General features: G+C 41.6%; 1 protein-coding gene across 1 annotated transcript in view; it reads left to right on the top strand.

The window, feature by feature from the left end:
- Window positions 1-25,799, top strand: part of NAALADL2 (N-acetylated alpha-linked acidic dipeptidase like 2) — a 901,987-nt gene that overhangs the window by 760,970 nt on the left and 115,218 nt on the right. The window contains exon 13 of the mRNA XM_043492184.1: window positions 12,487-12,582. Within this exon, the coding sequence (XP_043348119.1) occupies window positions 12,487-12,582 (96 nt within the window). The remainder of the gene's footprint in view (window positions 1-12,486; window positions 12,583-25,799) is intronic.

Genomic DNA, 25,799 nt, shown 5'->3' with positions numbered 1-25,799 from the left:
GGCACAGAACTCCTCTGGCCACGGGGCTGCGGTGGGAACCGACAGTTCCTTGGGCCACAGGGGGAGAATGAGCTTCTCTGGCCCCAGGGCCATGCTGGGCGGGGAGAGCTTCTCCGGCTGCGGGGCAGGGTGGGGGGAGAGCATGACTCTCCAAAAGCAGTCAAATTTTATTCCTGCGCACACCCCTGGGGAGTGGCAATCCTAGGCTCCTTAGAGCCCTTGCTAGCTGTACTGCTCTAGGGTTTGGTTCAGGGTATATTGTGGGAGAATGTTTCTGTCCATTCCAAAGCACTAGAGCAGAAGTGCTCTTAGCCCACCAAGACATCCATTGGACCCATTTTTGGATCTGTGCACTCCCTGCATCTGGAGCCTGCAACCTGGATCCAGTGCCGTGGAAGAACAACTTGCCCTTTTGCTGGTGGTTTAAGATGAAGGCAGATAGTCTCTGAGATATTGGTGGACATTTTGGCATCAGTATTTGTCCTACAAAGGCACTTCTCGGGGAGAGGGGGGGAATAGGCTGATGTTCCTTTGTCCATTGACATAACTGCAGACACCCCATATGTAGACTGGCCCTTCTGGAGTAGGCCCACAGGCATGGACTGGTGGGATCATATTGTCACATGGACCTGAGATGACCAGCAGTGGCTCCAGAACCTTCACATGAAGAAATAGCTGTTCTGTGTGATCAGCTTGCCCCAACTCTACAGCATCAGGACACACACACACATGAGGGAGTCCAAGCTAATCCAGAAGTGGGTTGCTATAGACACCTGGAAGCTGGCTACCCCAGACTGCTATGGGTCCACGGCTAACAAATTTGGTGTTGGCAAGTCAGCTGAGGGGGTTGTGTTGGTGAAGGTTTGTGAGGTTTAAACCAGGACTGTGGTTTACCCAAAGGTAGTGGGCATAAAAAACATCCCTCAAATGATTAGCAACCTAGGACTAAATACATCTCGTGCTACCATGTGGGCTCATAATATAGGCACCACAGACTGAATGCTACTTGGACTCAGAATACTACATACATTCTCTGTACACTTGGGCTGACAATACAGATAACCCAGGAGAGTTCAGCTTTCCAGCATGGCTAATTTCTAGGCTGTATGGTACTAGCAGAGAAAGGAATGTAAGGTTCACAAATAGAATACCTGCCTTCTAACAACAAGCATGTATCTAGTAAACATTTCATGCTAACTGCTTGTTTAACTCTCTCCCATGTCTCAGTATCCATTTTGAATCCTACGTGGTGCTGTGGAAGAGAAAGAGGGGTTTGCTAGAGAAATGGCATGGCTTCCGAGCTCAACAGAAGCACACTACAGCCCATAGCTTGTAACAATACTTTAATTGGACATAATCTGGAAATCCCTCCCATTTGTACTATTAATAACTAAAAATATGGCAGCCCAAACATACCAGGCTCCAACTCCAAAATGACTACTTCTGCTGGTTCAGCTGTGGGCTGTCCTCTCAGCCCTTCCTGTGATCCTAAGAGTGGCCCAGTGCCAGATGGCAATGGACTCTTTGGTATGTAACAGTAAAACTCAGCTGGCCTGACCAGCTCAACATATCTCACACACACTCTTACGATAATTATTTAAAAGGTGTCCTGTAATATATCATTTGAAAAGGAACAACACACTGGTCATTAATGTCACTGTGAAATGTATGTAACAATGCTTTAGATGAAATGATGGATACTTTCTGATATTCTGGTTTGAGACTATAAACAGACAAGGGAGGTAAAACAGGCTTTTTTTTTCCAGACAAAGGGGAAAGGCAAACACCTCTTCCAGCTCAATTGCAAACTGAGCCAACTGTGACCCTGGAGTGAGACAAGGGGATGCTTGTTTGCACTGGAGATTGTTGGAAGATCACTGCATTGTAAACCGCAGGAGATTGAAAATTAACATATCGCTCCATGTTGCACATGGAAGTTCTGAGCCCCCAGAAGGTCTTCTGGACTTTGAAAACAAAAATTAACTTTGGGGAATATAAGGAACTGCTGAAAGACTTTAGTGTATCCATCTTCTGAGGGAACAAAAGAACCAACAATTTGATTCTCTGGGGGTTGGATCCTGGCTGGAACAGCCAGTTGTGCTGGAGAATGCTAACAATTTGGCATGAGTAAGAAACTGATCTTGCTAGAATTTGGTTTTAGATGCTAGAAAGCATGATGTTTTGCTTTTGTGTGTAACGCTTTCAAATCTCTTTCGTTCGTGCTTGAAAGCACTTAAATCTGTGTTCTCTGTTGCTAAATTTATTCTTAGTTTTACTACAAACCCTCTCAGTGCTGTGTATATTGGAGTAGGTGTGAGTCTTTAACAAACCTAACAGGCTTATGTGTGCACGGTCTATTTTTGGAGGCAGCGAACTTGGTAACTTCTGTGAGCAGGGATAATACCCTGCAGTGAAGATGGTTTTGGGGACACTCAGGACCAGAAGAGTTGCTGCGGCCATCCTGCAGGGAGTAACTGGGCTGCTGGAAGCCAGAGTGAGATCATTGTGCTGTGAGCAGGCTGCTGTTGTCAGGTCTCTGAGCCAAAGCCACACAGTACAGAGGCATCCAGGGCTACAGGGCAGGTACTGACAAAATTCCTTACTGGTCTGGGTTAATCCCCAAAGCATTACAATCCCCAAACAGGCCCTCTGAATCTGGATCCAGAATGTGCTGTAGCTGCTTTGGTGGCATAGCCTGATCCGGGACTGCCACCAGCATCAGGATTACTTCGTCTGCTTGATCCAATGGTTGCAGGCTCTCCTCTGGCGGTGTCTCTGCTGGGGGGGTTCTAAGTGCGCCATCCCTGAGCAGCAGATTGCATGCAGCGCTGTGGGTTCTGTGCTTTGTGCCGTTCACAGCACCCAATCAAATTCATCGTAGAAAAGGCAGGTGGAAGGGGAGTTCCCTGAGGTGTGGCTGTCATCGTTGGCTTTGCAGTAGTCAGTCTTGAGCTGCTTGACTCATTCCTGGCATTGAATGGAGGTCTGCTGGATCCCCAGTGCCACCAGCCGAGATTCTTTTGGACACATACTTATTTCTTGTACTCTCACTGAAGTCAAATATCTTTCTCTCACTCAAGTTTTACCAGAATTCAGTTGTGTTCCTCTGGCCAGTTAGTAGTGCAACTGATGTAGGCCTTCTTCTTAATGCTGTCCATAGCTAACACACAATAGGATTAGCTGTGGCTATGGCTACACTACAGAGCTTACAGCAGCACTAATGCAGCTGGCCACTGTAGCGCTGCTAGTGCAGATGCTCTAAGCCAACAGGAAATGCTCTCCCGCCGACATAGTGTTGTCCACACTGGTTTTTAGATCGGTATAGCTTATATTGCTTGGGGAGGTGACTTATTCACACCCCCCAAGCGACATAACTTATACCGACATAAGCTGTTGTGTGGATATAGCCTGTGTTTCCAGTTGAGAAGTCCCTGTGGAAATGAAGGGTTAAATGCTGCACAGCTATATTTGAACCTCGAGGTTGCTTCTGGTTCCTGTGAATCAAGCGAAAAGGTTGGAGATGGAAGGGCCGGGACGCACAGGCCTATGGGGTTGTGGGATAGCATTAGTCAACAAAAGTTCAGCTAATGCACTTAAAGTGTGTATGCATATACATATGTATGTGTATTTATATACACATATGATGACACACACACACACACACACACACACACACGCACACAAAATCCCTAATGATATCCTTCAAGGATGCACTGAGGAAGGAGGTTGTATGATGTCACTCTGCCCCCGTTCTTGTGGTCCTGCAAATACGTCTATAACATATGTACTATTGTCACTTGGAAATAGTAAAGTTATGGGACTGTATGGTTTAGGAGAGTAGTAATTTGAACCCAGGACCATTTAACTCTAAAACCCTTGTTGAATACTGCCCAGCTTGGTAGAGGCTGAAAGTCATTTCTAGGTATTCACTGTATAGTTGCTGATGTGAAATAAGGTCGTCTTCGAATTCTTGGTGGCTAAGTGTCCATATCATGCCAAAACCAAAACTCATGAAAATTGCAGTAGCTGGCATCTTTGTTGGCAGTATCAACAAAGGCTAAAGATTGAATCAGCATGGAAACTCAAACCGTGAGACTGTCCCTCCATGTTGAAAATGATTGATAAGATGGACAAGCTTGCATTGCCTGTGACCCAAAAGAAACCTAGAGGTGAAAGTCTCTGAATGTCATTACCCAGACTGCTGGGCCATCTAGATCCTGAATGGCTTTGATTTTTTTTTCCAGAAGAGTTTGGGCATTTGCTTCCTCTTCAGTCCTTTATCTATATGTTCTAGGGGCAGCACAATGAGCTACCATGCAGGGGCATCTTCATTCAGATCCTGAACTCTCTGGTACAGGGATTGGAAGCACTGTGAAGAGAGCATATTTAGCCTTTTGGAGAGGACACAAGGCTTTGTGTTTCTCTCTGACCACTCTGACACTAGCTACTGTAGTGTCATTCTTTGTCTCACATGGGTCGGTGCCATGAGATTGGGGAATTAAATGATGTCATCTGGGAAAAGTTGTGGGGATGCACAATTGGAGGTGGTAGAATAAAGAATGGATCAACTCCTGTTTAGAGTTCTTTAACAAAATGATTGATAGTTTCTAAGGAGCATTAGAGAAGAAAAGAGGAACCTAGCTAATTCTTAAATGCCAGCACATTCCATGCTGATCAATCTCTAACAGGCGTAAAGACAATTATTTTGATGAAGATACCACAGCTATTTTCTATTCTAAGTAGAGGGGAAAATGCACTGTGTGGTAAATGCTGATTTTTTAATGGCAACAATTGTGGCTCTCTAAAACATGGAACGATACTTACCACATTTTAAACCCAATACCCAAAGATGCTGTGAGGTTTGTTTAATGTTTAAAGTGTGTTGGATGAAAGGTGCGATCTAAATAGAAAGAGCACTGTAACTAAGTACACAAGGGATTGCAAATGTAGTGCCCAGAAAATGAAAGGGAACCATTCTGTATAGCTTATTAATTGGGAAAGGATGGGATTAGTCAAGAAAATGAGCCTAGTAAATAAAGAGTAGATTACAATGCATATATCCCTCATAAATAAATGAAAGGAAGCAAGGTGGGTTTTTTTGCATTTCCCATCCCCATTTAATTGATTCATAAATCAATTAATTACTGTCAAGAGACCTGAGGGCAGCAGGAAATTGGGTCCAAATTAAAAAGAAAAGGAGGCAATTTATTTTAAGATTGAAAGTTGAATGTTCAATCGAAGTTTAATCAGAAGTGACCCATTGTTTAAAAAGTGGAACATCAATGTCTTTCTAATGTCACAGAATGCTTCATTAAATGAGTACTGGGAAGATAAGGATAATTCTGAAAGGAAGATGAGGAGGAAAGGATTCTCTTTTGAGCTCAGTTCAAAATAAAGGTGTTTTTTGCCTGTCATTTTTTCCTTTCAAGAAGACAGCTTCAAAGAGGAGCAAAAGGCATTACACTGGGACTTTGGGAATTATTTGCAGTACTTTATATGTGTTATGAAAATTGTATTATGAGAACTCTGAAGCACTGTCAGACCAACAAAAGTATTTAATCCACTCAGGTTCACATATTCATATTTGGGTAGATCTTAGCAAAGGGTCACAAAGGATCTTTATATGAGGGATATATGCATTGTAGGCACCCAGGGGGGAGATTTTCAACAGGCACAAATGGGAGTTAGGTGCTAAACTTCCAAGGGGTGTTGGGTGTCTGCCCATGATTTTGAAAATCACTCCACAGTTAGATGTGACATTATGAAACTAATTCCTTGGTTTTTCATGGTTTTGTTAGGGGACACTGTGCAAGGGTCAGGGTGAATTTCTAGCCAGCTGCTGTGAGGAAGGGCAAGAGAACAGGGTCTCTGAAGGAGCAATTACCATTGTTTGCCCCTTGTTATTTACCACCTCCATCATACCTGATGTGACCTGCTTCCTCCTGCTGGCAATTTCTTAACCACTTCATTGAGGTGCAGAGCAAATCAGCAGGGCAGAGACCAGTCACAGTGGGGAAGGACTGGCATGGGGCCAGGAGTAGTGGCTGATCAGAAGGGCATATGTGGTTGTCTGTCTGCTTTGTGTCCTAGCATGTGACTGGGGATTAATGGAAGGTACATCGATGGGATGAGTCTCACTTTGTTCATGGAAGAAGCAGGATCTGAAAGGGTGCTGGAACTCCTGTTGTGTGGGGGAGAGGTATAAAGGCAAGATAGACTCCCGCATTTTAAGGTTAACATCTCTTTCCCTTATTGCATGTTTACCAGAGCAGTGAACATCTTTGCTTAGCAAATTTCTGCAAAAAAAACCACACATGCATTGGTGAGCCTGCTGAAGGAATAAATGGGAACACTTCATTCATCCTTTCACTGCTGGAAAGCATTGCCCTGGCTATTAAATGTTGAGTGGTGTTCCTGAAACATCCTGTGGGATCACATTTTTGCCTATAATCTTTGGGATAAAGAGTGGGCTTCAGTTCTTGGGGAAATTCACTTTGCTTCCTGTGGTGAACGCTGTATGTGAAAGACAATAATATTTGACCTTATTTTTATGTAAGAATAGAGCCTGTTATTACAGATGGAAGTATTTCAGATGCCAGTGAGGCATTTCAGATAGCCTCCTTTTTGATATCGTTGGCAAATGATATTTTTAATGGCAACCACTGGATTTCCGAATGTTACACTGCATGTACTATTAGGAAGGTTTGGAATGGGCAGCCTTTCTCTATGGCCGAGATGCACAACGTTTTCCCACAGGCCTAAGTGCTCAAATGCAGTAAAAACACAGTGATTGTGTAAGATTTCTTTTTAAAGCCTTACCAAGCAGATCAGAGTAAAGAGGCATACCTGTGTGATCCTAAAGACATGGCTATACAAAAGGATTTGCCTTGTTGGGGCAAGTGTTGGGGCCTAATACATCCCTCCCTGTAGGTTGTTAGAGAGGAGTGAGGCCAGGTGCAGCTGAATATGAAGGCACCAAAGCATTTTCTCCTCCTTCCCAGGGAGCTTTCAGGTTTGGGCTTCTATGGGTTGGGAAGTGGTGGAGCTAAGAGAATGTGCTGCTCTGAGGGATCAGCAGGTTTCTTTGTGAATAGGGAGAGGAAGATGCAAGCCCAGGGGTGGAATAAGTAATGACAACATGAATCAGACCAGCAGTGGGAGTCAGAGAAGCAACGTGTATGGAGCTAGTATCTATGGGGATAAAACCTGTTTCTCCTGGGGTGCTTTGGTGTGTGCTGAGTATTCACTGTACAGACCTGGTCCTTTCTACAAAGACCAAAATCTCTCTTACTTGAGCGGCAGCTGTGGAGGAAGTTCTGTGAGGAGATCCTCCAGGAGGTGCTGTCACTTCCTAGAGGAGGAGGGTAATCTGGCTCCTACTCACTCCTCCACACATTTTGAAAGTGGCAGCTTGTGGTTTAGTTGCCAGTCCCCATTAAAGATAGTATTAGAGTTACTTGATATAACTTTCTTCTTTGGCTGTTGAGCTATGGTAGTTCAGGATGCTACCAGATTATCATGTAGGGATGATCTATGAGAATTCTGTGACTAGCAAAAAGGAGAAGGGACTTAAAGAAAGATCCTAGTGGTGATGGGGGTTGAGTATTAAAACCAAACAGATTCAAATTTTGACACACACAGGCTTGGACTATTTCTGACGATGTCCCCTCCCCTGCAACATTAGTATGTTCTGTATCTGAGTGATAATTGTGTGCTGTGTTGCCATCTCTGCCTAATATCACTTATTTTAACTTTTCACCTTAGAAATATTTTAAAAGCTAGTTGTTCTGCTTCCAGTGCTGTGACATATGTCAGTGATTTTTTTTTTGAAGCCCTTACATCAATCATAGTCATATGGTGTTCTGCATCAGCTGTAATGTGACAGAAAATTATGTTTATGTAATTCCATGTGAAAGAAGAAGAGCTTTGATTGATGGCTGCCGATCAAAGTTCTCGTGGCATCAAACAGGAATGTGCACAGATTCTCTTTCCTTGTTGGCTAATGATGATGATCACCATACTCCAGGTGCCATTTTGTGCTGCCATTTTGTGCACCTTCAGAGTACTTCTGGTGTGTATTGCGCAGCACCTTTTGCTTAAAGTTCTAGCAATGTAGAATAACCAGTGGGAGGGATTAACAAGTAAACCGTACAGTAATTAAACTCGTTTAGAATGTAGTACTGGGACGCTGCACACAGCTCTTTTATTTGTCATAAATTGATTCTTTATGTATAAAAACTATTGTGGAGTAAAAGGACATTTCTGCTCAAAATAGATTTTAGCATAAAAGCTTTGGACAAGATTTTTTAAAAATAGGAGCCTAAAATTGGCTGTCTGTCGGCACCTAGACAAGTGGCCTGATTTCCAAAACTGCTGAAGAAGATCCGATTAACTTCAGTGAGTGCTATTGAGTGCTCAGCACTTCAGGAAATCAGGCCACTTACATAGGTGTCTTAGGAGCCAAAATCTAGGATTCTGTTTTTGAAAATCTTGGACTATTTGGTAATATTTGCAGATGGTTTCAGAGGCTGCTTTGTTATATATACACAAAGAAGGTGTCTTCTCTTTCAGAGCATTCTCCCCACTTTTGCCTTGGTGCAGAGTAAAATGTGGATTTTCTGCAGTATAAATTCTGAACTAGCAATTTACAAATTGATGCTTGCAGAAATGAAAGGCAGGAATGAGATTAAGAAATAAACCTTGTGATTCATGGAGTTAGCTGTTTGCTTGCAGAAGTTGGAAGGAATTTTTCTCCTACATATATCTTAGACCTAATGGACATGTTCATTGGGATAATGGGTGTTGTGTCTTCCTGGGAACAGATATTCAGCCAATTCAAGTACAGGTAACAATTGGAACATGTTTATGAATGTATAAGTCTCACTGCCTAACTTATGGTGGTCTTGAAGGAAGTGCCTCTACACAGGAAAGGGGACACATAGGAAGTTCATAGGGAGGCCAGAGTCTAAAAGACAGACATCCCAAAGAGCATACACAAATACAATTTCACTATAGTGGGGTATATGTGTGTGTGCTACGTAAGATGCATCAAGTCTCGAGTCTAGAGGCAGAGAACAAGGACTAGGTGGACCAATTATCATATCTGGTATGGCAACTCGAATATTGTAATTATTTCCTTCAGTTACTTTGTATAAGGTACATAAGAATAAGGATAAATAATGTAATTGTTTCTAGGTTATGTATTGATTGATTGCAACTGTGTGGATGATTAACTGCATTAGTGCTGCTGCATTAGACTACCCATCATAACTGAACTGACCTTGCGCTGTGAGCCGATTCCTGTATAAACATTTAAAATAAAGATGAATAGGTTTTATGAATCAGTCCTGATGTCTGTATTGTATCTTTATAATAAATGACTTCATGTGTATTCTTGTCTGAGATCTTACAAAAAATGTGTGATATTCCTCTGAAGAGAAGAATAACGTCAAGCAATATATTACATCATTTATTATTCTGATACTTCTGGGACAAATTATACAATGTCCAAATCTTTGTGTTCAATCATGCATCTGTGTGCTAATTCCATCATATTATTTTTAAGGAAGTTTTGGGACTTGTGGGAAATCATCAGAAACGGTCATCCCAGGATGAAAGGGGAACATTGACTGATACATTTTATATGTCTGTATATCCATATATCTATTTTTTCTCCAAACTTCAGTGTTATAGAATTACAAATGATGGGAGAAATTTACCTGCCCACCCCCTGCTCCCATTGACTTTCCATGTCTCAACATGTATATTACAGAGATACCACCATACCTGCCAGTGGATGCATAATTCACATATATTTTATGGGCTGTTTGTTTTTTTAACTTCAAGGATGTGACTTCATTGGAATTAAGACCAACTAAAGCATTTGCCAAAATAGCATTTCTGCTTGCCCTTCACAAAACCTAAAACCCATTGTATGAAGGAGCCAGGCTCAGGCATGAGTATAAATTGTGCATGAGCCAGGACAAAGCCTCTAGTTTGTCTCCCTCCAGCTCATTTCCAGAGAATGTTCCTAGGTATCCGAAGCAAGTGAAAAAGGTTGGCGGGTGCAGGCGTTACAAATCAGTCCAGTTAAAGTTCAGAGCAGTGTTAACATTGTTTTTAACCAAAGCTTTATTTCACCACTTGACAGAATGCAATCTCTAAATGAAAATAATGTTCTGGCTACATGATTAAACATGGTTGCCAGATTTACAGTTCCCAAAGGCACAACTTTAATATATGTGCATACAAGATAGGAGTCTTTGCTGGCAGATATGGGCAGAGGCTATTGGATGTCAATAAATGTCTGGATGGAGAAACATCAAAAATGTTTGTCTGACAGGCATAGGTATCCACCAGTTCATTATCCAACAGAAAGGAAATGCCTCTAAGAACATTCTGTAATATCTGTCTATATTGCCCACAGGTCTGTCTGAGAGTAATCAGCTGGGAAAGAAAAGCCAGAATAGATAAGACAGTCAACTCAAATTCAGGACTTCTTCAACCATATCATAGTCTGTGCTGGATCCTCCTTGCAACTTAATCCCAAAAAAATTTAGACATGCACCACTGTTAATTTTATAGCAATGTAAACACAGTACTGCAGAGTGATTTTTAGGCATTTCTAATCCTAGGGTGCAAATTCAATTTACTTGATGGTAGAATTATTTGTATTATAATAGAACTCTGAGGTCCCAATGGGGATCGGGGCCACATTTTACTAGGTGCTGTACAAAACTCTATGAAGACACAGTTCCTGCCGCAAGATGCTTATATTCCATGATCTGCACTTTAAATATAAATTAATTTCACTAATAATACATTCTCTACTTATCCCCGCTTGATGAGTGGCTGTTAATATCTGAGCACGGTGTGTCCTTCACAGAGAAAGATGGGTGGCCTCTGGAAGAAGACAGACATCTGCTCTGAGATTGCCCTGCCATAATTGGAAACTGGATTCTAGAAATTTGGGGAGGGTTGTCAGATAAAGGATTATAGGATAACAGTCATTCAGCAGAGAATTCATAAGAAACCCTTCAAATTATACAGAGTCCAATGAGACAGTACAAATAATAAGACTAACAACTCTGTTCCTTTCTCTCCCTGCACACACTATTCTAACTGTAAACATAAAACAGTGGTGCAGATTTCTTTTCATAACTATTTCATGCACTTATATCACATGCTTGTTTTTAGAAAGTTTTTCTGAGTATTAATATTTATGCATTAAACTCTCTTATTCCAGGTCTCCAGCCAGTTTAGAATCAGGCTTGGTTTAATAATATTCTAAATCTAACCAGATCCTGATCAGTTTTTGTAAAAAAAAAATTAAATTAAATCAAACTTCTCCTGAGAGAGTAAGTTTAATTTGGTGTTCAGATTCCATGTGGACTTCATTGAAGTATGGACTGAGTGGCCACATTAGTATCAATTATTGCTTGTGACAACAAAGGGGCTGTGATGGGGTGTACGTGGCATTTATTGCCCCTTGCCAGAGGCTCCACTGCCTTCAAGCACCCTGCCTTAGTGCATCCCCCATCAGAAGGTATCCTGCTGTAAGGGAAGAAGACAAGTTTACCTCTCCAGAGGTGACTTAGAGCAGGCTGCCATGATGAGCTGCCGGCCAAACCACCAAGAGTTGGTCCTCTGGCACCTAGATGGGGCAGGAGCAGGTGGAAGCCAACAAGGCCCAGCAGACCAGATAAAAAGAGCTGGCTGTTTCTGCTAGGGGACACATTTGGGTAAAGTCAGGAGAGGGAGGGAGGAAAAGAAGGATCAATCTCCCTGCCTTAAGCCAAGTAAGCTGGCCAATCAGGACCCCAACCTTGATTAGTGTATTTGCTTTGGACCTCTGTGAATGAAAATTGTTTATGTTAAGGAGTTTAACACGTAGGTGGCTATCTTGAGTTCAGTTTTAATTTGTTTTCTGTAAGTCTGATGCAAACCTACTCTCTAAGGCGCTGGGCTCATGTGAGCCTTTGACAGGGGCAATCTGACCTCCTTCTTGCTTATTGTACAAAAAGAAGTGCACATCACATAAAAATTAATGACCTCTGTGTGTGTGTGTGTGTGTGTGTGTGTGTGTAATTACTCTTACACAGGACATATCTATCTATCTGTCTCTTATTATCATATGTATATATCTTCTGAACCCTAAACATAATTGATCACCTCAAATATCAAATTGCTAGCTAGCTTAAAATGAAATCAGTGTGGATCTTCTACTTCTAGGTAGAAGACTCAACTGTATTGGGAAATATAATTATGAAGACAACCATCCTTCCAGAGACAGTTATAAAACTAGGCTCTTGGTGTCTGTTTCAGCAGTTTCGAATGACTCATTTAGATCAGTAAGATGAACGCTAATAATCAGCACAAACTTTAAAACAATGTGCAGTCCTTTGAATCTTGAAACAAAATTCAATAAGCATCTGACAAAGGAAATCCATTTGGAGTCCTAAAAGGTTTCTCTTCTCTTTTCCACAGAGTCCAAGCTTTCTCTTTGAAGCTATTTTTCCTGCACATAACACAGTAACTGAAGAGCTAGATCCCTTGTTCAACCTGCATGAGACCGTTGCTAAGGTAAGGGAAATTGAGACGCCTTACCTAAGTCACAAATGCTTTATTTCATGTTGGCAAATTGTGCTTGTTAGTCAGATGAGCTGTTTTCAAAGATGAAATGTCTCCTTCCTAGGGGTCTGTTTATTTCATAGCTAAAAGTAACATGTGGGTCTTTCAGTCATATTAGTATTGTTATGTGCACTACTGGGGATACTGATGAGATTATATGAACAAAGAAAACTTGTAACCTTATATAAACTGTATTTTATGTAACTTCCTGTCTCATGGTCAGAGACGTTGCACAGTTGAATTGGTACCACTGGTGCAGTAGATTGACTCTCACTGGATGGCAGAGTGTTCCACCATCCTTTTTGTGGGAAATCTACTACAAGTGAATGGCTAATTTATGACTGGGACACCACAGGAATTCTTCCTGGATCCTCCCCAAGAGTGGCACTGAATCAGTGCATCTCCCAGGTAACGTGACCAACTCGCTTTCTGAGCAACACTGGCTGGCTCCAGCCTCCCCAGTAGAGAACAAGTTACTGGAGGTTGTGTCTTTGGTTTTGGAGGGCCCCTAGGTTGGGTTCTGCCAGTGGAAGAGATATAGTATTATTGTATTGCCTGCTAGCTTCTGATGAATGGCCAACCTGACAAGGCAAAGGTCAAATGCTTATCTAAAACATCTGAATGTTTTCTGGCTCTTCTCTCAGCCTTCTAATATGACCTGAGTATGCCTCCAAACAATCTGCTAGTATATCATAGCAACCTCTCCCTGATCCTCCAAGAGGCTCTCATTTCCTCTTTCCTCCTCACATCCTTCCTGTGAGGGGGTGTCTACCCCCATACACAGCCTGAACAGGTGAAATAAGCCAATTAACCTTACAGGCTGCACCTCCAGGAGAGCCAAGGACTGATAAGGCCTAATGGCTGATGAAGCCTAGCTGGGGAAGGAGCTTAGAAAGAGAGAAAGTTGGTGGAAAAGGGCTGTAGGGAGGAGCTCGGTAGTCACTCTCTAGAGAGGAGGGGAGTTAGCTAGATTCAAGGAGGAGTTCTAGGCAGAGAGTAAGCCCTGGGATCCTGCTTTGCATTACACACCCTGGGCAGAAGCTGGGAAGGGGAAGTAGCCATGAAGAGCAGGGGACGCTCCACTGGTAAACCCAGAGGTGGGCCAGAAGATAGAGAAGAGAGGTAGGAAAGAGCCCAGGGAAGCAGCAACAGGCTCGGAGCTTGAGGAGACCTCAGTTGCTGGGCATAGGGTCCCTTCCACTGGAGCCTGGAATGGTGGACAGGCCTGAATGCTTCTGGAAAAGTGTCAATCTTGAATGGGAAGATTGCCTGGAATGGCACCCGGACAGCTGATCAGGTGAGACTTTGTTACCCTGGAAGGGGAAAATTGTATAATGACCTGGCCAGAGGTCCACACCATTAAGAGGAAGCACTGTGACTACGAGAGAGCTAATCCCCAGCTGCAGCCACAAGTAGACTCCCCAGGTGAGAATAAACCCTGCTACAACTCCAATAAGCCCTGGTTCTAACAAGATGTAAGACTATAAACAAATTGAACTTAATGTTACCAGATGCTTTTTCTTAAGTTATAACAATATAAGAACAGGACTTCTTATAAGTTACAAATACATGGGCCTTGTGAACTGAATTCTTTGCATGTTTGGAGTTATTTCATTTAGAAAAGCAGCTGCTGTGGACACACTTCTAACAAAAAATTCCCGAGGCTTAGCAGGGTGCAGACTTAGCAGGAAGGCACTGCAGCTGCACTGACAAGACAGATAGTAACTCCTCTGGACTTTTTTTAAAAAAAGGGACATGGTCTTTTGAGCCTCAGGCTGCAAGAGGCTGGGAGGACTGAAAATTAAGGAGCAGTAATGATGGGGGAGTCCCCTCTAGTCCTTCCTGGCAGGAAAAGTGGCTGTTATGACATGGGTCCTTCATGCCAAAGCAACTTAAAAGGGATCGGGAGACCCCCCATCCCTGAGGCTGGAGGAGATGTGAATCATTTAATCATTGTTTCATGATGAACCATGACCACAATGAATACTCTGTCTTTGAATAGTCCCTCAGTACTTGTTGATTAGCCTAGAAAAACATGCTTTAATAAAGTAATGAGAGAGTTGCCTGTTAATATTTTGGAATATCACCCATGACTTTATAGTAGTTTCACAGCTTCCCATTGCTCATTGCAAGTCTCTTGGGATAAAACTGTGTAGAATGCAGTATGCTACAGCTTTATTTTTGCAGTGTGTTTCTTGCTGTATCCCAAAATACTTTTATGGAGATAAATAGCACATAGAGTCATGGGGCCAGATCCTCAGCTTGTGTAAATTGGTGTAGCTCCATTGACGTCAATGGATTATGCCATCTGAGGATATGGCCCGTGAAAGTAGTTTGTTCTCACACATATATATTCTGTATGGTGGAGAGAAGCAACATGGCTGTACTGGATAGCAAGAGCTGTCAGCCATAAATGGATGAACATTTAGAGGGCTAATGATGCACATCTTAGGCTCCTTCTGATTTGAGTACCTCTAACTGTCTCAGGGGTGGTCTGAAGACCATTGAAGTCAGTGGATTCCAATTCAGTGGACTTTTGATCTGTCACCAATAACCTACTAATCAAAGTCTGTTATGGCTTCTTGTAACAATCCAGCTCCTTTAACTTATTTTTGTAAGATGTGTTATTAATTGTAAAGCCTGAATTGTTCATTGAATTCTTGCCTCTGTGCCTGAGGTATCATGTCATTTCTATTTTTCCTTGGCAAGCTTGTTTTCTGTCAACCCTACATTTGATACTGGTGGCTGCATGTCCATGCAAGAGAGTTTCAGGATATGTAATCAGGGTTCAGTGAAGTCTTTTGATTAGAAACTATTTCGCTAGTCTTTTTACCTGAGACTGATTTCCATGCTATGGGTTCCAATGTGACAGCAAATTTTGTACATTATTAGTGGTACCTGCTCTTAATTCTTTCAAAGTACAGGTATGAACATGGAAAAATTTTGGTAAAGGGGTAACATGTATAAAAGAAAGAGGCTTAAATTATTCTGGCCATTTGTGGTAGCATAAATGTACTGCAAAACATTTTGTCTCAACTGCCATTTTACTGTGTACATTCAGTGATGTCCATGCTTAGAATGTACAATATGGATATGGGCATGTTTTTATATACAATATATGGGTATGAAATAGCAAGAATAAAGTATACGGTTATATCAGAAGTCTGAATGTCAGGAGTTGGACTCCAGAGAAGATGATACAGAGCAGATACTACAAAGTGGATTGCCTACCCAGTACTTAATAATTTATTTATTCACATGAACCCACTCTTGAATGCAAACATTAATATCAGATTGTCAAAGTTCTGTAAGAAAAGATCCAAGACCTAAGAGTCTTGCAGAGCAGCAATGTAGATGATGATGGATGCTTACAGTTTGCTGTAGCACTAACAGGCTGTATAACATTGAAAGTTTGAGTGTCAGTGTTGACAACTCCTGTGATTTTATAGCATCTCACTTTATTTGTTGTTTTTTTCTTAAGGCTCCAACTCCAGGATTTGTGAGAATCTCAGCTTTCATTAGCCCTCATGGTGGCAGAGAAAAGCTGGAAAACATAACTTGAGCACAACCTAAAGGCTCTATAATCCAGAGGGCAAAGCAAGTTTAAAATTTATTGGCTTAAAAATCATAAGTTTTTTTTAAATAATCTTGTGATTTTTTTTTGAGGGCCTGATTCATGATTTCTGAATGCTGGGGGTTGGGAATACTGTTGACTTCAGAGTCACAATTGTCTTTTCTCATGTGCCTTTGCACTAGAACATCACTAGTCAGTGGGAAGTTTAAAGAGATCAGGGTAGAGCACAGTCAGCTTGTATTCTGAGGACACCACTCCCTTGCGTATACTCCAACTATGCTATACATTATCTTGAAGGTATAATTTCCAGCTTGAGGAGACACACCTGTTCTAGCTCTCATCAAGCTAGTGTGCTAAAAATAGAATTGTAGCTATTCTGGCTGGAGGGACTAGCCACTCAAGTACGTACTTAGGGTCTTGGACAGGATTATACTCAGGGGGCTCGCTCATCCTGCTGCTCACGCCACTGTGCTAACGCTTCTATTTGAAGTGCACTTTCTCAATCAGAGTTAGTGCAGTTATGTCTCCTCAAGCTGCCAGCCACACCTCTAGCTCCAGGGGAGACATATCCCGTGGTAACTGGGTGCCTGCAATCCTATTGAGAGTGCCAAACCCAAAGCCAGTATATTTTCATGCAGCTTGGGCCTGTATAAAAATCAAAGGGTTCTGGGATCAAATAATAATGCTGATAGGTTCTCTGTTGTCTTAACCTTCCTCTTATGATGGCACTACTGACGTGCAGTTAAAAACTTTGAGGACAGGGAGAGAATCCAGAAAATCTCAAGTTTATCAGGCAGAAGGGGTGGGCCCAGATGTCTGCACTCCTGTCCCTGTTTCACATGGATAACACTATTCACTCATATTGTTCAGAAAATAGCAAACTGGACTTGCAAGGAGTTCTGGACTTGCTTTCACACAAATATATCATGGTCACTGCACACATCACTGATGTCTTTAAATAGAAGTTTTAATTGACTTTGCTTGACTGAATCTATATGTTTGAGGCCTACTTCTGCAGTCCTGACTCAGAAGTGAACTTTTTGCTATCCAAAGGGAAAGATGGATGGGAAAAAGACAGGAAAGAAGGAGGGAGAAATTGAAGGGGAGCAGGGAGTGTTTTTTTTGTTTTGTTTTTAATGGAGATGCCAGGAGAGAACACAACACCGACAAAGGCATAAGGGGAAAGAAGAGAGATGGAATGACAGAGAGAACAGTTACTGGACATAGAAAAATAAAACTGAGGGAAATCAAGGAAGAAAAAGAGAATTCAGAAACAAACAAGAGTGAGAAGAAAAATGCAAACACAAGGGAGATATAGTAAAAAAGAAATGTAATTATTATACAGCAGAAAGCTTAATTCTGTAATAAATAACCCAGTAGAAGGATGAGTTAGAATCATTGAACACATTGAAGTTCATCTAGGGCAATAGCATTCAAGAGTCAGTCCTACTTCTTCTCTTGCCTTCATGGTCAGACTTTTTAAATCCTTTTCTTGATGTTCTCAGTCCACTTTGGTATCAAAAGCTACCTGGCAAAACTCTTTCAAACAGAGTCAGTTTTTAGGTTCTATACCGCTACACTCTGTTTTGCTGCGTCTTTGTTCAGTTTCTGAAGTTACTTAGCTAGCTATTAATTATAGTGAGAGAAAAGGGAAAAAGGAGAGATGGTTGAAAAGGAATAATTGTATTATCTGTTCAGCTGTTAGAACTCACGGTTTTCAGATTACTAGTAGGGAACAAAACCTGACGGTGTATATATACATCTGTCTGCATGTTCCCAACTCTAAAAATATTTTCTGTATACTAATATGCGTATTGATTTTCAATGTGATCTCCCTGAGGGGGAAAAGGCTCAATAAAGTTTTATTTCTTTTAAAAAGAAAAAAACACATTTCAGTTCACCCTTAATGGAAATGTCTGATCTAGTAAAAAAAAGGAAATTTCAGTTCCATAGATCATTTAAACTGTGTCTATTCTGCCCATTCTAGTTTTGATCCGTTATCCATGGTCACTGTATGAATAGTAGTAGAAGTCAGCCTATTGTACTTCACTCTTATGAATGATACATGAGACTTGGTGCTTTTTGGGTTTTTATTATTATTATTATTAATTTTTTGCTTTTTGTCCTGTTTTAAAGCAAACCATTAGAATATTTTTGAGTTTACTAGTTATTGTATGCCTGCTGGTTTTTCTTGGAATACTGCTGCCTGAAAATAAAGATCTGCATTGTTATTCAAGTGAAAGTAAAACAGAGGAGGTGGATAAGAATGCAGAAACATCTCTCAAGATCTTGTAACTTTTGAAAATAAAGTTCTGTAGCCTTTTATGAATTAAACAGAGAGAGACAAAATAGCCTTCTTTTATTTGGTCTTTTGAGTTTCAAAGCCAAGTTGTATTAATGATGTTGATAGAATTTTTGATGTGATTCTCTAGACTAAAATTTGTTAGTCTCTAAGGTGCCACAAGTACTCCTTTTCTTTTTTCTAGACACCTAGGAAATCTTGGGGTATCTTGACAGGTTGAATGATCAGGCTTTTGTCAGAGTCTATTAAGTGGAAATATCATTTAGATTTAAGATGTAAAGAAAGATAGTTAAAGAAATTTATAAGCATTTTTAATACTGTTGCTTAATCTGAAAGAATAGTTTACATTTTCTTTGTGGTACTCTGAAGCTATGTGATCAAATTATGCCTTTTTAAAAAACACTCCAGGCTCTATATTTTTACATCAAATTATTGTTATTCCATGTAGAGTATCTCCATGGAGAGATGCACTATATGTTTTCTGACATATTAAATAAGTGAAAAAAAATGCTAGTGCATAAACCTGTAAAATGTGGAGAGTGAACGTTGTTTCTAATAAAGAATCAAACTGCCATAAACTGGATCTAGGTTTTTAAAGCACCCCTCTTTCCCATGAGGGGAATATCACAGACCTGTCTTGCCTTTCTTCATTCACAAATGTATAGTTAAATTCAAACAAAGAATTCATTTGCTGAAATTGGAGTTTATACTGACTACATATTTTCCATCATAGACAGGTTTATTTTATTGTTTTTCATTATATTACTTGAAATATTATAGCTTATCCAGTTAGCTGCTTTTACTACTTATAAGCACAATGTTACTTAAAACGAGGCTGTCAACAATTGATTCCTTTTTCAAACCGAAGCTAATCATTAAATTGTCCTTTCACCAAATAATGCAGCACGTTAAAGGAAGTTTGTCTCTTCAAAATTAAGGGCGTAAATGGCTAGCATTACACCAAATATTCTGTCCTGATAGGCACCCTGGTTATGATTTAAAAATGGACATATTCCTACTGCACGCAGACATGTGACGCCTACTTTCCTGCATTTTATTGACTAGAGCTGACCCTTGAAGTTCTGGCACAATGCAATTAAAATTTGATTGAGATCCCTGACAGTGCTGTCAGAATTCAAGGCAGTGGGCAGTTTGGTCCATGGATAGTGTTTGTTATCATATTTAATCTGACTCTGCTTCCTGCATACTCATAAAATGATGAGAAGAAATTGTCTTGCACACTAAAATGCATGAACCTGAATAATGCATACAGAATACCAATTGATGGGCCTACTCCCACTTACCCCTGTATAACTAATATAATTTTTGTAGTTCTGAGCCTGTTCTTCAGCTGGTGTAATGGATTTACCCTACCTGAGAACCTAGCACCTAGTGTCTGGTTTTAGTAACTGTGAATAGTTACTTACAAAGTGCTTTGCATTCTGCAAGTTTTATGGTATGTCTACATTGAAATAAAAGATCCGCAGCATGGCCATGGCTGACCTACATCAGCTGACTCAGGCTGCAAGGCTAAAAATTGCAGTGTAGATCTTTGGGCTCAGGCTGGAGCTTGGGCTCTGTAACTCAAAGCCCAGGCTCCTGCCCGAGCCCGAACGTCTACACTGCAATTTTTAGCTCTGCAGCCTGAACCCCATGAGCCTGGGTCAATTGACCTGAACTCTGAGATTTGGTGGGAGGGTTTTTTTATTGCAGTGTGGATGTACCCCCAGTTGTATGAAAAGCTTATCTCATGCACTCTGGGTATTTTTGCTGCTAAATTGTATACCTTAGACAGGGAGGCTTTTTTTTTTTTAAAAGACTCCCTCGTCACCAATCTGACTTCCATTCTTGAAGCTGTTCTGTCCCCAACTTAAACACAGAGGACAGAATCCTGCTGACTTATGACATGAAATTAAACAAACAAATTGAAAAGGCAATATCAGTGCACTTGCTAAAATTGCATGTATCATTTAGAAATGGATAAATCCCTTCCAACTTCTCCAGCCTTGGTACCATCCCATCTTCAAATGGGAGTTTTTCTTAAACTCTGTGCACTTTACACTCAGAAAATAATACATCATATATGTTTTAAATGTATTGCCCTATTAATAGACTGCCCTTAGGAATGTAACAGTGAAAGTGACTCCCTCATTAGCAATAAGCCATCAGCATATACGCCACACATCATTTCGGTCAACCTGCCTTTTCTACGAATCTGAGTGAAGAAACAAAGTGTTTACAAGTTGTGCTCTAAACAGCTGATTTAGACTGTAAATACTATGTATATGAGTATTGCACCATTGCTGTGTAGGAGATGGAACACAAATATCAAGTATTTGATTCTTTTGCAAAGCTGAGCTAGCAAAATTATGCTTCTTATCTCAAGAGGTAGAGAGACCTGTGATGGTGGTGGCTTGTTTTGGTTTTTTTGGAACTGTAGGTCATGAATCTGTTCCCAGTGTTTTGTGTGTGTGGTAAGATGATGATGAAGTCTGAATGTAGGTAGACTCAGAGAATTGTGGGCTACCTCAGGACTTTACATATGATGCTCTGTGACACTTGGTCCATGCTAAGGTCTAAAAAGCAGGCAATAGTATATTGTAATCATATGTGTAATGCTCCATATCTTGGTGCTTCCTAATTTGAATAGTGTCCAGCAGCTGCTAGTGCAAATTAATATTTTAAGTCATCTATGCCTCTATGCATAATCTTCAATTTTCCTTTACCAAGTTGTAATGCCCAAAGAAAAATCTCACTAGGAAGCATCAAAGTCTTAGTGCCATGCCATTATAACATTGCCCTTTCTCAGCTGCTTATGTGAGAGAAAATGCATTTTAAATTACAATCATGACTCTTTTAGTGACCAGCTTGGGCTTGATTTGAATGATGCTATGCCTGTCCCTTGGAAGATCCACCCATAATTGGTATTTTAGGACACAGTTAGTATATATGCATTGAAGTCAGAGTAGCTTTATCATATCAAATTGAGATTTAGAAACTGAGAAAATGTTAAAATCACAGCATTAAGAGATTCATATGCTGCATAGTGATTATCATAAAAGCAATATTTACTTTATTAAGTCAGGATTTATTTATTCTGATACAGCTGTGAAGATGCTGTACAGTTGAAAGATATGCACAAAGTAAATGTTAAAACAGTATTATAAAATGCCAAACTGTATATAAATTACATATGGGTGGCTTGTGAAATACTTGCATCATCATGGGTGCTGTCCACACAGAGCGCCAAAATGGTTGTGGGTAAACTAGGTCATCAAAACTGTCTGTTTCCAGAATAAGTGTGAGTTTGTCTACTGGCTTCTAGATAGCCTGCTGGCATAGTGGTCTTAGTCTAGTTCCTAGCTATTCACAGCATAGGACCACTACCACATTTGGCATTTCAGTGTCAGTCTAAAATAAAAGGCCACAGATCCTGGAGATTGAGACAGTCTTTCACCCATAGCAGCAGATGCACACTAGCAAGATCAGTGTAGGAGAAGCTTAAACTGCAACTGCCTACGTTGCACCTGTTCTGTGCATAAAAGGCTTGAACCTGCGCCCAGTGGAGTCACTGGTAAAGCACCCATTGGCTGCATTCTCAGAGAAATACCATGGAACCTTAATGAAATCTAATGCGTGAATTATCTGGTACTAGAACCTATGAAAAGTTTAAAACATAAATACCTGGGGTTATGTTTAAGAGTAAAGGATTAGCTAATTAGGGCTAATTGTCAGCCTATGGTGGCTGATTAGCATAACTAATCTAACCCAATGAATACCCTCAAGGTAAATGTAAGGGGACTGTTGCCCCCTTACTAACATTCAGTGGGGATGTTTTGGTTGGCGAGCTCCCAGTACTAAAAGGGGAAGGGTCAATGGGGAATCAGGACCCTGAGACTGACAGCCCCCATGTACAATGGAGAGAGGCCAATGCTCCAGGTCAGTCTGAATGTCAGGGCGGGCAGGCTAATCAGGAAGTCAGGAGACCAGGGAGGTCCCATCCTCCCTGTGAGCTGGATTTGCCTGGGTCAGACAGAGTGGGGCTGAGCTAAGGAGAAAGCAGGGGCCCAAGCTAAGCTGGGGAGCAGAGCTGGGCCAGATCCAGAGAGACCAGAAAAGCAGCCCAGAAAGAGCAGACCCTGTCCTGGGATCAGAGCTGCAGCCCCAAAGCCAGAGGCACAGCCCAGAGAGAGCAGACTTGCCCTGGAGCAGAGCTGTAGCAACTAGAGCCAGAGAGGCCAGAGAAGCAGCCCAGGGAGCTGGAGGCAGCAGCAGCAGCAGTGCAGAGACAGAGTGGTGCAGCTGGGGCTGGAGTGGTCCAGAGCTGGGTGCGGTGAGCAGCTGGGGAGACCGAAGGGGACCCTGGGCAGCAGGTCCAGCACAGGGAGACGCCTCAGCCAGGAGGCTCTGCAGGCCAGGCTTGGATCGTAACCCCAACAGGGCGGGGGTGACACTGGGAAGAAGGGTCCTACCACTTAGAGGCTGAGAGCGTGTGGCCACCACCAGAGCGAGTGTCCAACCCACAGCATCCCTGCAGCACAGCCAGGGCCTGAGAAGAAGGCCTGGGACTTAAAAGGAGCAGACTGTGAACTGCCCTGACATTTCAGAGACACTGTTTGTGATGTTCCCGGCCACAGAGCGGGTTGATGTGTTTCCTTTAACCTTTCCCATTTTTCCTTATTCTTTTTAAAATGAATTGTTGATTAAATAACTTGCATTTGCTTTAACTTGTATGTAATGGTCAGTGGGTCAGAGAAGTACCCAGTGCAGAGAGAGTACCCCGGAGTGGGGACACCCTAGCCCCTGTCCTAGGTGACCACAGCAGGGTTGGGGGTCGAGCCCCCCAGGAATCCTGAGCCCAGCCTTGTTGGGGTTACGAGGACTCTGCCAGACAGGAGAGTGGAAGGGGAGTCCTCAAGGGCAGGGAGGCCACTGGGTAAAGGAAGTGGGAGCGAGGGCTCAGATCCTTTCGCTAGCGCACTTCACCGGGGTAGTGCAGAAGCCAGGAAACTTCCCCACAATAGTGGGACTATTCCCCCGCTTACATAAAGGTATTCATGGGTTCACCAAGTGAAATAAATGGTGAATGAGTGTCTAATTAAGAGACAAACAGTGTATAATCAGAGCATGCAGGTGCTCTGATGGCTCAGAATAGCTGTCAGATCAGCATATGTTAGAGCAGAGGTCTCAACTTAATTTACCTTTGGGCCAGTGCCAGTCCTCAAATCCTCCCAGCGGGCCAATAATGTTACTGAAGATGGTGCTCAAAAAAGAAAACGTTCATATTGTATTTTTTAGTTTGAATTTCTTAGAAATAATAAAATTATCATACAATTTTATACAATTCTTCACCTGCCAGAGAGTTTTTAGTGTTTGCCAGACACCTGGCAATGCTTCAATTCTGTCAGTTTGTTGATGTTTGGCCTCAGTGACTGAGCAGTTGAAACCTTTAGGATTGCAGCAAGGTGTGCATCAGATAGTTGTGTTCAGGATTTTGACTCGTTTATATTCATTGCGGAAAGAAGTGACGCTGTCTCCCTGGCTGACTCTGCCTGGCAACTAACGATGGTTCCTCTGTCTCTCTCCCCAGCCAATGGTAGCTCTGAGGGGCGGTGCCTACAGCAGAGATTACCGGCAGCTTGTCTGCCTGTGTCTCTCCTTTGCAGGCCACAGTGGGTAGGTTCTCTGGCCACAGATGGTCTGCGGGCCAGGACTTTGAGACCCCTGTGTTAGAGACTAGTTGTTTGAAGGCAAATATGGGGTTGTTTGCTGGAAGACCTGGGATGGGTTAAAAGATTTTGTGTAATGGGAGAAATATATGGGCCACCTGATGGTAGAAGAAGTGGTGTTATAATGGCAAGTTAGCCCTAGTGTAAACAAGCATTGGCCCAAGTCTTCATTATTGGAGCAAGATGCAGAACAACAGTTAGTGATCTGTCATCTGGAGCCTTGAAACATTGTTGCAGCTGGACATGGAATGTGCCTCACCATAGGGATAGGCAATATGTGAATTAGTGCAAACAACTTGGACCTCAGTTTCTTTGCACACTGGAATAAATCTGGTGATACTCCATTAACATCAACGGTATATTAACTTGGTTCAATAAGACCCATCAATACAATTCTGCAACTCTCTCACAGTTTCATAATAGCTAGTTGGATTATGTGAGTTAACAATACTGGCTTTAAAATATTTGTGTGTAACTTTTAATATGACAACATACATTGCTTAGGAACTGCACATTGCTGAGAGCTTTAATGGCAGTGTTTGAGGGAATGCCAATGGGGCTATTCATCAGCACTTGGACTCTCAGCAATGAAACCTTTGCATTGATTCTACTTTGGTAGGGACCAAACTGACAAAAGGCATGCTAGAAATGTCGTAATTGGTTCTATGATGAGTTCTGGCTTCTGAATCACTAGCTCTTGAGAAAGTTATTAGTGATGCTGATAGTGATTCAATGAGAGAGTTGTATAATCTAGAATCCTTATGCCTTTATACCTTAATAACTGGTGTATTTCAAATGTCCCTCAATAAATACTTTTTTTTCCTCTTCTGTTTCTGGGAGAAATCCCTTTTTCTTCTTGAGTTAAAATGTCTTGGTCCCATTCAGGTTATAGACATACAAAAGATACATTACAATCCAACTCTTTTCTTTGGGTGAGGCTACAAATGAACACCTTTCCTTGAAATTGAACTGAATGACTGCAAGACTGTGGGGTAAATGAAGTTTACTCTTGACCCAGAGACAAGGTGCAGAACAAGAATTGGCAATGCACATAGTGCCCACAAATGCATTTCAGTCCTTCTTTCCTTTTGAGGCCGAAGGATGCACTCAAGTGTCCGTGCCTATTGAATCGCTGGCTTCTCTGCTGAGAGTGGGAGCAAGGGAGCTAAACTTTATACGAAAGTACCAGGAATACAGCAGTATTGCTATCTCTGACATTTCTTTTGTAAATAATCCACTTCAATCACAAATATCTTATTTGTTACGTATTATATAAATCCTGTATTAAATATTTGTGTATGTACCAATTCCTGTTTTCTCTACACTATAGGGTATCTTTGTATTTTTCTTTCTATATTACAAAAACAAACAAAACTAACTGTGAAAATATGTAACTTATGAGTGTCACATAAGTAGCATATGTTTTATATATTGAATCGATGAGCGATCAGATACTAAAGCATGTATGAACTAATATGAAAATGGCAATCCTTCCACAATGACAAAGGTCAGGAATGCATGTTTTGAAATGTGAAAATCATGGAATCCCTGTATCTTGGGATAC

Source organism: Dermochelys coriacea, chromosome 9, assembly GCF_009764565.3.
Source record: "Dermochelys coriacea isolate rDerCor1 chromosome 9, rDerCor1.pri.v4, whole genome shotgun sequence".
Lineage (NCBI taxonomy): Eukaryota > Metazoa > Chordata > Testudines > Dermochelyidae > Dermochelys > Dermochelys coriacea.
The sequence above is the reverse complement of the archived record's forward strand: the minus strand, read 5'-3'. Positions and strand labels throughout refer to the sequence as shown.